This window comes from Corythoichthys intestinalis, chromosome 8 (genome assembly GCF_030265065.1).
Source record: "Corythoichthys intestinalis isolate RoL2023-P3 chromosome 8, ASM3026506v1, whole genome shotgun sequence".
Classification (NCBI taxonomy): domain Eukaryota; kingdom Metazoa; phylum Chordata; class Actinopteri; order Syngnathiformes; family Syngnathidae; genus Corythoichthys; species Corythoichthys intestinalis.
Genome location: NC_080402.1, coordinates 36368575 through 36381034, shown reverse-complemented (window position 1 = coordinate 36381034; position 12460 = coordinate 36368575). Strand labels below are relative to the sequence as shown.

The following is a 12460-nucleotide window of genomic DNA, read 5'->3' as shown; positions in this document are numbered from 1 at the left end:
TTTCTGTTGGAGGACAAACATGACACAATTGTTCTTAACGTTTTCCACTGCTGTAAAAATGTGTAGAATAAATATTAAATTTCAACATTTCTGTCAACGAAGATTTGAGTCATAGGCTGTGACACAGGTTTCTATAAGGAGAGCAGGATGCAGGCTGTTCTAAACAAACCTGCAGCTGTGTGATGGAGCGTGGATTCCAAAAGGAAAATTGGAAAAATAACTTAGAACAGAGGATTCAACGTTTCTTGAACCGAATGATATGCATTCATTGTCAATGCGGAAGGATTGCCTGAATGTTTGCTCTGTAGCGAGAAGCTGTCAAATAACAAAAAGAGTAATCTGGAAAGACATCGTGCAACAGAGTAGTCAACTTGGTGCGTCATTGGCTATAGGATGTCCAGTGGTATGAAAAAGTATCTGAACCTTTTGGGATTTCTCACATTTTTGCATAAAATCGCCCTCAAATGTGATCTGATCTTTGTTAAAATCACACGGATGAAAAAACAGTGTCTGCTTTAACTAAAACCACCCTTTACTTTTAACCCTTAAATACCTGCAACATAAAGCAATTATCAGAGAATCCCAAAATTTGAAAAATAAGGTCCTACAGAAACCTTGTTTCAAATTTTAAAAAGAAAAGTCAAAATGAATATGTGTAATAAGCGCTCTAATATCTATAACCCTTGCTAAATCCTTTTTTTTCCCCTCATGGAACCTGCAGATACATGTGTTGACTTGCATCCATCATTTTTTTTTCAAAAAGAAATGTCAAAATTCTGAATTAGTCTCAAAATCATGAAATTTTAGGTGTATCAAATGTGATACATTTGGCGATAAAGGGTTAGAGGTTTTCTTATTGAATGAGGGTCATATGTAAACAATGAAAGAAGGGGAAGGGGGTAAGTGAGTGAACCATCACATTTAATATTTTGTGGCCCCTTCCTTTGGCAGCAATAAGTTCAACCAGACGCTTTCTGTAGCTGCAGATCAGTCTGGCACTTCGATCAGGACTAATCTTGGCCCATTCTTCTCTACAAAACCGCTGTATTTCAGTCAGTTTCCTGGGATGCCTGGCATGAACCGCTGTCTTAAGGTCATGCCACAGGATCTCAATGGGGTTCAAGTCTGGACTTTGAAAGGCTACTCCAGAACGTGTATTTTGTTCTTCTGAAGCCATTTTAAAGTTGATTCATTTCTGTGTTTTGGATCATTGTCTTGTTGTAGCATCCATCTTTCTCTTTAGCTTCAACTGTCTGACAGATGGCCTCAAGTTTTCCTGCAAAACATCCTGATAAACTTTTGAAATCATTCTTCCATTACTGATTGCAAGTTGTTCAGGTCCTGAGGCAGCAAAACAGACCCAAATCATGATGCTCCTTCCACCATGCTTCACTATGGGAATGAGGTATTTATGTTGGTGAGCTATTCCATTTTTCCTCCACACATGACGTTGTGTTTTACTCCCAAACAATTCAACTTTGGTTTCATCAGTCCACAAAATATTTTGCCAAAACTTCTGTGGAGTGTCCAAGTGCCTCTTTGCGAACATTAAACGAGCAACAATGTTTTTTTAAACAGCAGTGGCTTCCTCTGTGGAGTCCTCCCATGAACACCATTTTTGGCCATAGTTTTACATATAGTTGATGTGTGCAGAGAGATATTGGACTGTGCCAGGGATTTCTTTAAGTCTTTAGCAGACACTCTAGGGTTCTTTTTTACCTCTCTGAGTATTCTCCGCTGAACTCTTGGCGTCATCTATGGTGGCTACTCATTGGGAGAGAAGCAACAGTGCCAAACTCTTTATTTGTAGACAACTTCTCTGACTGTTGATTGATGAACATCCAGACCTTTAGAGATGGTTTTGTATCCTTTCCCAGCTTTATACAAATCAACAGTCCTTGATCGCAGATGTTCAGACAGCTCTTTTGACCGAGCCAATGCTTCGCAACAAGACATTTCTTACCAGGTGTGTGTTTTATAGTGCGCAGGGTAGTTTTAAACCACTCATCAGTGATTGGGCGCACGCCTGACTTAAAATGTTTGGTAAAAATTGGTTTCAATTGCTCATTAAGTCTCCTTAGGCAGAGGGTTCACTTACTTTTTCCCCCTCCTGTCATTGTTTGCATGCTATCATTAAAATATGAAAACCTATAAATGTTTGGGTAGTTTTAGTTAAAGCAGACACTGCATTTCATCTGTGTGATTTTGACAAAGATCAGATCACATTTGATGGTGATTTTATGCAGAAATGTCAGAAATTCCGAAAGGTTCAGATACTTTTTCATACCACTGTACATACGGCATGTATTGCCTTTATTATAAGGCTCATGTAAGACCTTTCATTTTTTGTGGCTCCAGACGTATTTTTTCTTGTTTTTTTGGGGGGGGGCAATATGGCTTTCAACATTTTGTGTCGCCGACCCCTAGTTTAGGGATTGCAAGCAGCTTGGCAGAACATGGTCCAGTCAGACTCAGTGTTTATTTTAATCCAAATAATTCTGTACAGTTTCATTTTCTCTTATACTGAAGTAAATTACTTATTCGCTGTCTTAGATGTTTCTTTTTATCAACTAGAAGCCCACTCAGACTTAGATTCAGCATACCTTTCCAGTAAATGATTTAAAAACTAGAAAGTGCAATTTGTTTTAAAGTAGTAAAATAGAAAAGTTACTAATTGATGAATTAAAAAAATATTAGTTGTATAGAATCAAGGGCCACATAATTTAAAATGTGTTAATGGCATATTAAAGTGTGACCGGATCAATCCTGCACTGTCCAACCACAACTATGCAGAGTGCAAACCTACGGCACGTTGAGTTCAATAACCACTGAGCTAGAACTGGCATCAAAACCTATAGTAAAATTATTAGACATGTTGTATTGGGGCTTTTTTTTTCTCTCTGTCCATTGCTCTAACCTTAAATTTAAGTCATCATTTGTATGGTTCTCTTGAAAACTTCTTATTCTCCTCAAGACTACACTACAAGGTTATCTTATATGAGACAGTCATGGATGGATGGCTGGATGGATACGAAACCCAATGACGTTGTGAGACAACACACAAGTAAGTCAATTACATTTCCCATACGATTTTTGGGTTCGCTGTATGTGAGACTGTACAGCTGTCATAAAGCTTGACTGTGCGAAAACACATCGACATTTAAAATTTATGAATGGAATTGTTTCAAGACTAAGATGAAGGCAGGTTTGCCTCAATTTTGATTTGTCTTTTGAATAAAGTATCCTATTAGTTTTTCCTAAAACCCTAATTTTTAATGTTCATTTTGGTTCGTTTTTGTTCGCTCTAACAATCCTCCCTAATTCTATGCTTACAATTCCAAGTGCACAAAGAAAACTCATTAAAGCAGGGGCACAACATTAAAATTCCACACAGAGAGGCTGGGGTCAGGAGAGACATTTTACAAATTCTCAAATGTTTTACATATTTTACATACATGGCAAAATAGAAAAAAACAAGATGGAAGTGTTGCTACATACAAATTCACAGTCTAAAAAGATGCAAAGTAGCTTGCGCCAAATCTTCAAGTCATCAGACTTTCAATGACTTGAATTTTCTGTTTAAAAAAAAAATTCTTGAAACACTTTTTTAAAGACGAATTTGGAAACATTTTTACATTATTCAGGTACAGTGTATCGCCAAAGTGAGTACACCCCTCGCATTTCTGCAGATATTTAAGTATATGGTTTCATGCGACAACACTGACAAAATGACACTTTTACACAATAAAAAGTAGTCTGTGTGCAGCTTATATAAGAGAGTTAATTTAGTTTCCCTTAAAAATAACTCAAAATATAGCCATTAATATTTAAAACGACATCCCTGAATGTCCAAATTGAGTACTGCTTGTCATTTTACCTCCGAAATGTCATGTGACTCGTTATCTTTACTAGGTCCAGGTGTGCCTAGGGAGCAGGTGTGTTCAAATTTGTAGTGCAGCACTCACACTCTCTCATACTGTTCACTGAAAGTTCCAACATAGCACCACATGGCAAAGAACTCTGAGGATCTTAAAAGACGTATTGTTGCGCTACATGAAGATGGCCAAGGCTACAAGAAGACTGCCAACACCCTGAAACTGAGCTGCAGCACAGTAGCTAAGATCATCCAGCATTTTAAAAGAGCAGGGTCCACTCACAACAGGCCTCGGGATGGTCTTCCAAAGAAGCTGAGCGCACGTGTTGAGCGTCACATCCAAATGCTTTCTTTGAAAGATCGTCGCAGGGGTGCTGTCAGTATTGCTGCAGAGAATGAAAAGGTGGGGGGTCAGCCTGTTAGTGCTCAGACCATACGTCGCACTCTACATCAAATTGGTGTGCATGGCTGTCACCCCAGGAGGAAGCCTCTTCTGAAGACTGTACTCAAGAAAGCCCGCAAACAGTTTGCTGAAGACATGTCAACAAAGCAAATGGATTACTGGAACCACGGTTTATGGTCTGATGAGATGAAGATTAATTTGTTTGGTTCCGATGGTCTCAAGCATGTGTGGCGGCAACCAGGTGAGGAGTACAAAGATAAGTGTGCCATGCCTACAGTCAAGCATGGTGGTGGGAAAGTCATGGTCTGGGGCTGCATGAGTACAGCAGGTGTTGGAGAGTTACATTCCATTGAGGGAAACATGAACTCCAACATGTACTGTGAAATACTGCAGCAGAGAATGATCCCCTCCCTCCAGAAACTGGGTTGCAGGGCAGTGTTCCAGCAAGACAATGACCCCAAACACACCTCCAAGATGACCACTGCTTTACTGAAGAGGCTGAGGGTAAAGGTGATGAACTGGCCAAGCATTTCTTCAGACTTGAACCCAATAGAACATCTTTGGGGGATCTTCAAGCGGAAGGTGGAGGTGCGCAAAGTCTCAAATATTTGGCAGCTCCGCAACGTTGTCATGGAAGAGTGGAAGAGCATTCCAGTGGCAACCTGTGAAGCGCTGGTCAACTCCATGCCCAGGAGAGTAAAGGCAGTTCTGGATAATAGTGGTGGCCAAACAAAATATTGACAGTTGACATGTTGTATGTTAATATTGACAACTTTCACTAAGGGTGAACTCAATTTTGTTGCCAGGGGTTTAGATATTAATTGCTATATTTTGAGTTATTTTGAGGGGAAAATATAATTACCTCTATTATATAAACTACACACTGACTACTTTTCATTGTGTCAAAGTGTCATTTTGTCAGTGTCGTCCCATGAAAATATATACTTAAATATCTGCAGAAATGCGAGGGGTGTACTCACTTTTGTGATACACTGTGCCTACCACATGAGAAATGCATCAAAGTTCTTCAGTTGCAAATGACAACCAAAGTATTTGTGAAAATACATTGACTCGCTGGCAAAATTAGGCTGTTCTTAATTATTCAAATAAATAAAAATGGATGTTGAAGTATCATAGATACATACTCGTGTTTACAAATGTTTTGTAATTTTTTTTGGGGGGGGGGGGGGGTTAACTATTGATTTGAATTCCACCTCTGCCTGGTTTTCCTGTTACCACAGGTCTGGCTCAACCCATACAATTTTCTTCTGCTCCTCCCAGATGACTGTGCGCAATCTGGTCAGCAGTGAGGTCTGATCACACCACAAGTCAGGGGTCACGTGATGATACAAACATGGGAGCTTGTCCAATAGCGTTTCTTCGCTTCTGGAACACACCAGCAGATGCTCCTCCGAACAGTTGAGACGTTGAAGCTTTGATCTGGAAGACGAGTGGTATGATGTCAACTTCAATCATCAATTAACTTGTTCACTCACCTCATATGCAGACAATGTAGGCAATTTCATAATTATTTCGCCAATTGATGGGGAAGGTTTTTGCACACGTGCAATTGCATTTCTATTTTCATTCATGTATTTGTGTGATTGTACAGTGCTGGCCTAAGTTGAGAGCAAACCATAAGAAAGTATGCATTGTATCAAACTGAAATGTAGTTACTTGATTTCTGATTTTGGCCCAGAACAGCAGCTATAGCGACTTAACAGACTTAACAGGCCTACATTTTAAAATTGTTGTCAATTTTATTTATATGGCTTTAATTATCAAAAAGATGCCAAAGGACTTCATAGACACACAAGTGACACCAAAATATTTAATGTGATCACATTAATCAATATCAATACAGTGATATTACTCGTTATATACTCGTTTTTCACGGTTAATGGGGACCAGAACCTGCCATGATAAGTGAAAGAGCGCAAAGTAGCGACTCTCCCCTAAAAAACATTTTGGGGTGTGTGTGTGTGTTCAATGTATTTATTCAGATTTAGCATTGGAAAGAGATACATATAAACCATGTTTTTTCACTTTTTTTCCCCCACTATGTAATTTTAAAAAACTTTATATACAAATATACATATATATACATATATATACATATATATATACATACATATATATATATATATATATTAATAAAAGCTTTTTAAGCACTTCAACTGTAATAATAATAAGTTTTAAACATGTTACTGTCCCACCGAATTATTTTTAAACAAGAGTAAAGTAGAAAAATGCTTGCTATCTTGTAGTGTAGTCTGTCAGCTTTTTTTACATTTTTCTTCTGTGGACAAGCTGCTGCTGACTTTCAACTTGAAAATATGGATTTTTGATTAGTTGGTCTGTCAGCTCTATTGACAGGATTTTTTCAACAAGACACGGCGCCCCAGGAGAGCCATTCTGCCCGGATGGGACCTTTGCAGCGGGCTTCGTAAGGGAATCGTGGGACCGCTGGAAGCCCACCTGTCTCACTGTCCTATCCGTGGAAGATATCGAGGAAATTTGGCTGTTTTGCGTGACGGTCGTGGAGTTTCTTCTTCTTGGCTTGGGAGGTGTCTTGCTGTACTGGAAAGTTTCCAAGATGGCAGCTTTCAAGAAAATTGACAAATTGTCCACAGATCAAATGGTGTAATGAGATTTGGAGGACCAGGTGAAAGCTGGGATTGTCACTTATCCCGTGAGAACACGGTTCAGTCCGAGGAAGGATGGAGAAAGGTGGACGTCATCTGGCACCAAATGACGGAACTGTTGAGGCAGACCATGACTGATGGCAATAACTTGAGGGAACTGAGGTCTCACCTTCGCCTTGATTAGCACGATTTTGACTGATAAACAACTGTATTTGGACATATTAAAGTTCTGTAAATTTTTTATTTTGTCTGCATGCACACACAAATACTGATATACAGTACATACGCACAATCACGCATCCACACACATGCCCCCCCACCATTCTGCTCCCGACCTTCAACTATCACATTTCCTCCTACCAGCCATGACTGGGAAGTTCCTTATTGTTATATAAAAAATTCCTGCTCTTGACCTGTGCTTCGTGTCATATCCCTGCTATGTTGTGTGATGTGCGTTTACTGTAACTTGCATCTGCTCTGTCATTTCTGAAGATGAGGGAGAAAGTTGGCGGCACGGTTCATCTGCAGCGGGCCGATGCTCACTCATTGAACGTAATTTTGTTGTCATGTCTGTGTCAATGACTATTAAAGCTCTGTATTCCAGTCTTTATTACATACTTCACTGAGTGAGTCCACTCAAATTCACTCAAGCTGCTCACTTACACAGAATGAGTTGCCACAGCAACTGTTTAACAAGTGTGGTAGCTACCACTACCACCACAATTTAGTGTTTCAAGATTTAGGTAATTATTTATGTGATATTTTCTAATGGGTGCACACTTTAGTTAATATTTGTCTGAATGCTTATTAGATTTTATTTGCTAATTTGAGGTAACGGCCACAGCTGTGTAAGATCTGGCATCTACCATTCTGAAGGGGGGGGTTATTTAAGTTAATACAATTATGATTGTTTGGAGTAAAGTTTTCACTGTTTGTTTAAATGCACATTAGTGATTGTTTGAATATATGTATATTTTTCATCTGTTGTTGTTTTATTAAGTTGACAATGTTTGGTTAATTTGTCATACCTCCTTCAGGTGGTCGTTAGTCGAGTCCGCCCTGATTTAAACGGCCACAGAGAAGTGTCTGGAGGTGAGGTCAGTTTGGTTGAAGCCTTTTTGTTATGTTGGCCTCTTTTATGTTGGGCCCAAGGTTTGTGTTAAACTGTTCGTTTTGTGACTTTATTTAATGGAATTTTACCTAAGTTGAAACACCAGTGTCCACGTGTATGTTTGGGCCACTACACAAGTTAAACAATGATTGACGCATGCGGCGCTTTCAAGCTTCGGCTTTTTCGGCATGTTTCGTTTTTTTTTTAACTTTAGTTCCAAATCTACATGTGGAATACTTAAGCACAGGCCTCAATATTGCAACATGAAGTAAATTCTACAACAGCATAAAAAACTAATAAGGAAAATGGAGGTATACTTTTATGACCTTTTCAGTAAAAAGGGTAAGCTGTTATTCATCAACTTTCCCACTATGTAATGCTTGTGCCTCATTCCAAATAATACAATGAATTGAAATTCATGATAGATGACCTTGAAATTTAATTTATCCATTCCAATTCAAAATTAAAACAACCTCTAAAGGTTTTAAAATGTTGTATAGCTTTGGTAGTACTGTGTGGCCTATTTACTGTACTGTACGATTGTATCAGCAAATTATTTGATAGCCATCTTTTGGATGAAGGACGAAGGAAACTTACTTCAGTTTACGTGCACTGCGTGGTGACTGGCTGATGAAGATAATGATTGGAAAAATCTCTGCCCTGTGCAGGCGACGCACACAGTCCAGCCCAAGAGGCAAAACACAATGAATACCCTGAAGTAGGAAGACAAAAATAACTATTAAGGATGGCTAATGATGTGTTACTCTTTGAGAGAAAATCATATTAAACAGTATCGCAAGGTACCCAAAATGATGAATTATTACAGCCCCCTAAAATTCAGTGGAGTCAAACATATCTTTAATGCCTAATACCTAATAATAATAATAATAATACCTAATACCTTTAAACCCATAGGATTCTCTGGGAATGGAAATATCGAGACTGGGAGAACGCATTGCTGGCCATGACCATGGCGAAGAAGGCCCAAATTGACATGTTGTACCATTTTTGTTAATATAAACTATTATTAGTACCGTAATTTCCGAACTATAAAGCGCACCAGATTATAAGGCTCACCAGCCAAATTTCACAAAATTTTAGAAATAAATCCACATATATGCCGTACCAGACTGTAAGCCAAAGTCCATGTCTTAACATTGGATATTTACATCAATGTTACGCTAAAAGTTTTTTATTAATCAAAAATATATTTATTAACTAAATAAACACACATCAACACCAATGACTGTGTTGTTTGAATGCTTAAAAACAAACTAACTTTTAAAAAACAGGTCACCACAAAGATATATAATCCACTTTACCTTGCCTTCTAAACTTGAAGTGGATAAAATCCTATTAAAGATGGTTAACAGCTAGCGCGAGCCCTTATGTAGCAGCTTTGCTGTAATATACTGTGGCAATAAAGTCCTCCAAGTGCCAGTTGAAAACGGCTAATCAACGCTAGCATCGCGTTCTCTTGTTGTAGCAAATAGTGGATGCCCATCCATTTAAAAGTGTTCTTCTGTAGCAGCATATAGTATCAGATATGACTATATCCATTCATAAAATCCTGAGTTTTTGAGTAAGTCTGACAATTTTCTGGCAAGCTTTATTGGTGCAAGTGTAGCTGCTGAGAGCTATGTCATTACAAAATTTGGAAAGCCATTCTTTTAATATGTGTAATCCAATATTTTAATATATTAATATAAGAAAATATGAAACTCATTTGTCCCCCCACCCCAAAAAAATTCATAAACAAGCCGCTTGCCTATTAAAGCTGCAGGGTACAAACGGCTAGAAAAAAACAGAGTGATGGGCTGAACCCCCCCCAGGGTCGTCAGCTTGTCTGCGTGGCTGTCGCATGTTTGGTGGGGCTCGCGCACGGCTGGATGTGATTGGACGCGCTCGGGTGGGGGGGCCCAGGATTGGCGATGGTGTAGCATAGGGTCGGTTGCCGACGGGCTTACACTCACAAGGGATTCACACGATTACTGGTTTCTAGATCACAGAGCTGATTTGTGTACACTCCACCCCCCCAATCGCTTATCTTATAGACCCCCCCTCTTCTTTCACTGGTAAGCAGGCCCCCCTACATGATGTCAACTGGAAACACATTAGCTGACAATAGCACCAACATATTCGTAGTTAGTGTAGGCGTTCAATATAGTTCTTGTTGTTGTTTGTGTTTCTTTTCTTTCTTTTCGAGAGTTTCTTTTCTTTTCTTCTGTTCCTCCATAACCCCTTCCTGTTCGCTGCTTTGTCATAATAAACGAGATATATTGAATGATCACAATGGGAGTATTTCATACTCTCAATGTGAAATATTAAAACTGTTCAGACCAACCGGACACTTCAACTTCCATTCTCCAACACGGAGAATGTAAGTTTAAGTGTCCGGTGGAACAGGACAGGTTTAAAAAAAAAAAAAAAAAAGTAGCGGTTTTTAGTCTGAAAAATACGGTGTATAGAATTGGCCCGTTTCCCTAATACACCTATAACCAGGGGTAAAATTGTTCGCTGTTCCGGTATAAGATTCGGGGCTGGAACGCCGTTCCGGTATACGGTGTTTTGATTCTGAAAATATGAGGGCAATTGTCAAAACGCTATGTAAAAAAAGCTGTAAGGCTGCCACACGCACCATGAAGAAAGCAATCTACTAACATCAAGATTTACATACACATGTGTTAACAACAAGCATAACAAAGTTCTTGTATAGCGTAATCAGTTTCCTCCGATATTTATTATTTATTTATTCCACGGACAGCACGGAGGTTTCCCCAGCTGCTGCATTTATCGGCGTCTGACGATGAGGAGTCGCGTCAATGTGCGCAAACTGCACATGCACCCAGCTCTGGACTCAGTTGTCTGTTCAATTGTCTGACATACTGACATGTGATCAGCAGAGATGGTTAACTCTGATTGGTTCAAATGCGCATGTTTTCTGGGACACCAAAACAAAAGAACAAGCTTGTTGAATTGATGCAATAAAAAAGGGCAATGCAACAGAAAATTGATCAAATCTTTAAGAACAAGGAAAGAGTTGAGGAGACTTAGTAATTATATTTTATTTGCTCTGATGGGGAGGTTCAGAACATCTTACCTGTCAATGTGCACTTTGGACTTATTTTTGTTCATTTATGTTAGGCTACATATTCATTTCCTTATAATTTAAAGAAGTCAATGTTTGCGCGATCTTCAAAATATATTCCATTTCACTGCGCATTACATAAGTCATTTGTACTCATTTTTGTGAATGTATGTTACTTATATCTTTATTATTTAAAAAAACAATAAGCAAATGTTTACATTATCTTCAATTTTAATGTACATCTTTTGTTCTTAAGTAGTTAAAATTGAGATTTTGCATTTAGATGTGAGGAAATGAGGGGAAATAGAAATTACGAGATAGAGGTTGAGGTTACTGCTAGTTTTGTGAACTTTTATTTTCCAAATGATTGAAACACCCCTGCCCCCCACCCCACCCCAAAATAGATAAATAAATCTGGTTCCATGGTGACCTTCATGTCAGGGAGTTCCGGCAAGAAATTCTAGCCACTTTGACCCCTGTTTATAACCAGCCTGGACATCTCGAAGAGAATACACCATGCTACATGAGTGCAGTTCAGTCAGCTTCTAAAAAGATAATAATGCACTCTACCTATAATCCTGTATACATAGAACAAATAAACAAACACTGACCTTCTTCATGACTTTTTCCACACTCTGTAGAGTGTAGCAGCAATTTCCTCCCTGCTCACATTCCTCCAGGAGCTCAGACTTCTGCAAACAGGCTGCATAGTCACTGGAACTCATAATCTCTGCATAAAACAGTGAGGGTATAAATTAGCAAATTCAATTTAAATAAATACAGAATGATATCACATTAAGAGTTAAGAGAAGACACTAGTATACAATATTTTTCTTAGCACTACTAAACAAAAATACAAGTGACAAGAACAAAAAAATGACAGATTTGCATTGAATTTTAAAACAACAAGGCATTAACATATTCAAGAATCTGGGTTCAGAATGATGTGCTCAGCGGAAAATATTGAATACAGGGTAATCCAGTTTGGGAATTTTCTCAAAGTGGCACAAGATTATTAAATGCCTAAACAATCATCTATGAGCTCATGATAAGAAGCAAATTATCTCCTTTGTGTTCTCTGAATCAAGGATCAGGGCAAACCTGTTCTGAATTTCAAGTGTGAACTTAGTTGTGTGTTGTTGTTGTTTATTTGTGAAGAGAAGAGGGCAAATGTGCCACCTGCGGCAAAGAATACAGATTCGGTTTTGGACATTTAATCAGTCACTGGATTTGGTGTTTCTTGTACAAAGATTCAAACACTAGTTGTGTTGCTGATAGTTTGCTTTCTTAGAAACCACTTAACCTCTCTTTGTGTTGAAACAGAAAAATCTTCTGACCA

General features: G+C 38.6%; 1 protein-coding gene across 1 annotated transcript in view; it reads right to left on the bottom strand.

Moving 5' to 3' along the window:
• Positions 1-3399: 3399 nt before the first annotated feature.
• Positions 3400-12460, bottom strand: part of card14 (caspase recruitment domain family, member 14) — a 28642-nt gene continuing 19581 nt past the window's right edge. The window contains exons 18-20 of the mRNA XM_057842585.1: positions 11733-11851; positions 8631-8746; positions 3400-5717 (exon numbers count right to left, since the gene is read on the bottom strand). Of these exons, the coding sequence (XP_057698568.1) occupies positions 5510-5717; positions 8631-8746; positions 11733-11851 (443 nt within the window). The 3' untranslated portion in view covers positions 3400-5509. The remainder of the gene's footprint in view (positions 5718-8630; positions 8747-11732; positions 11852-12460) is intronic.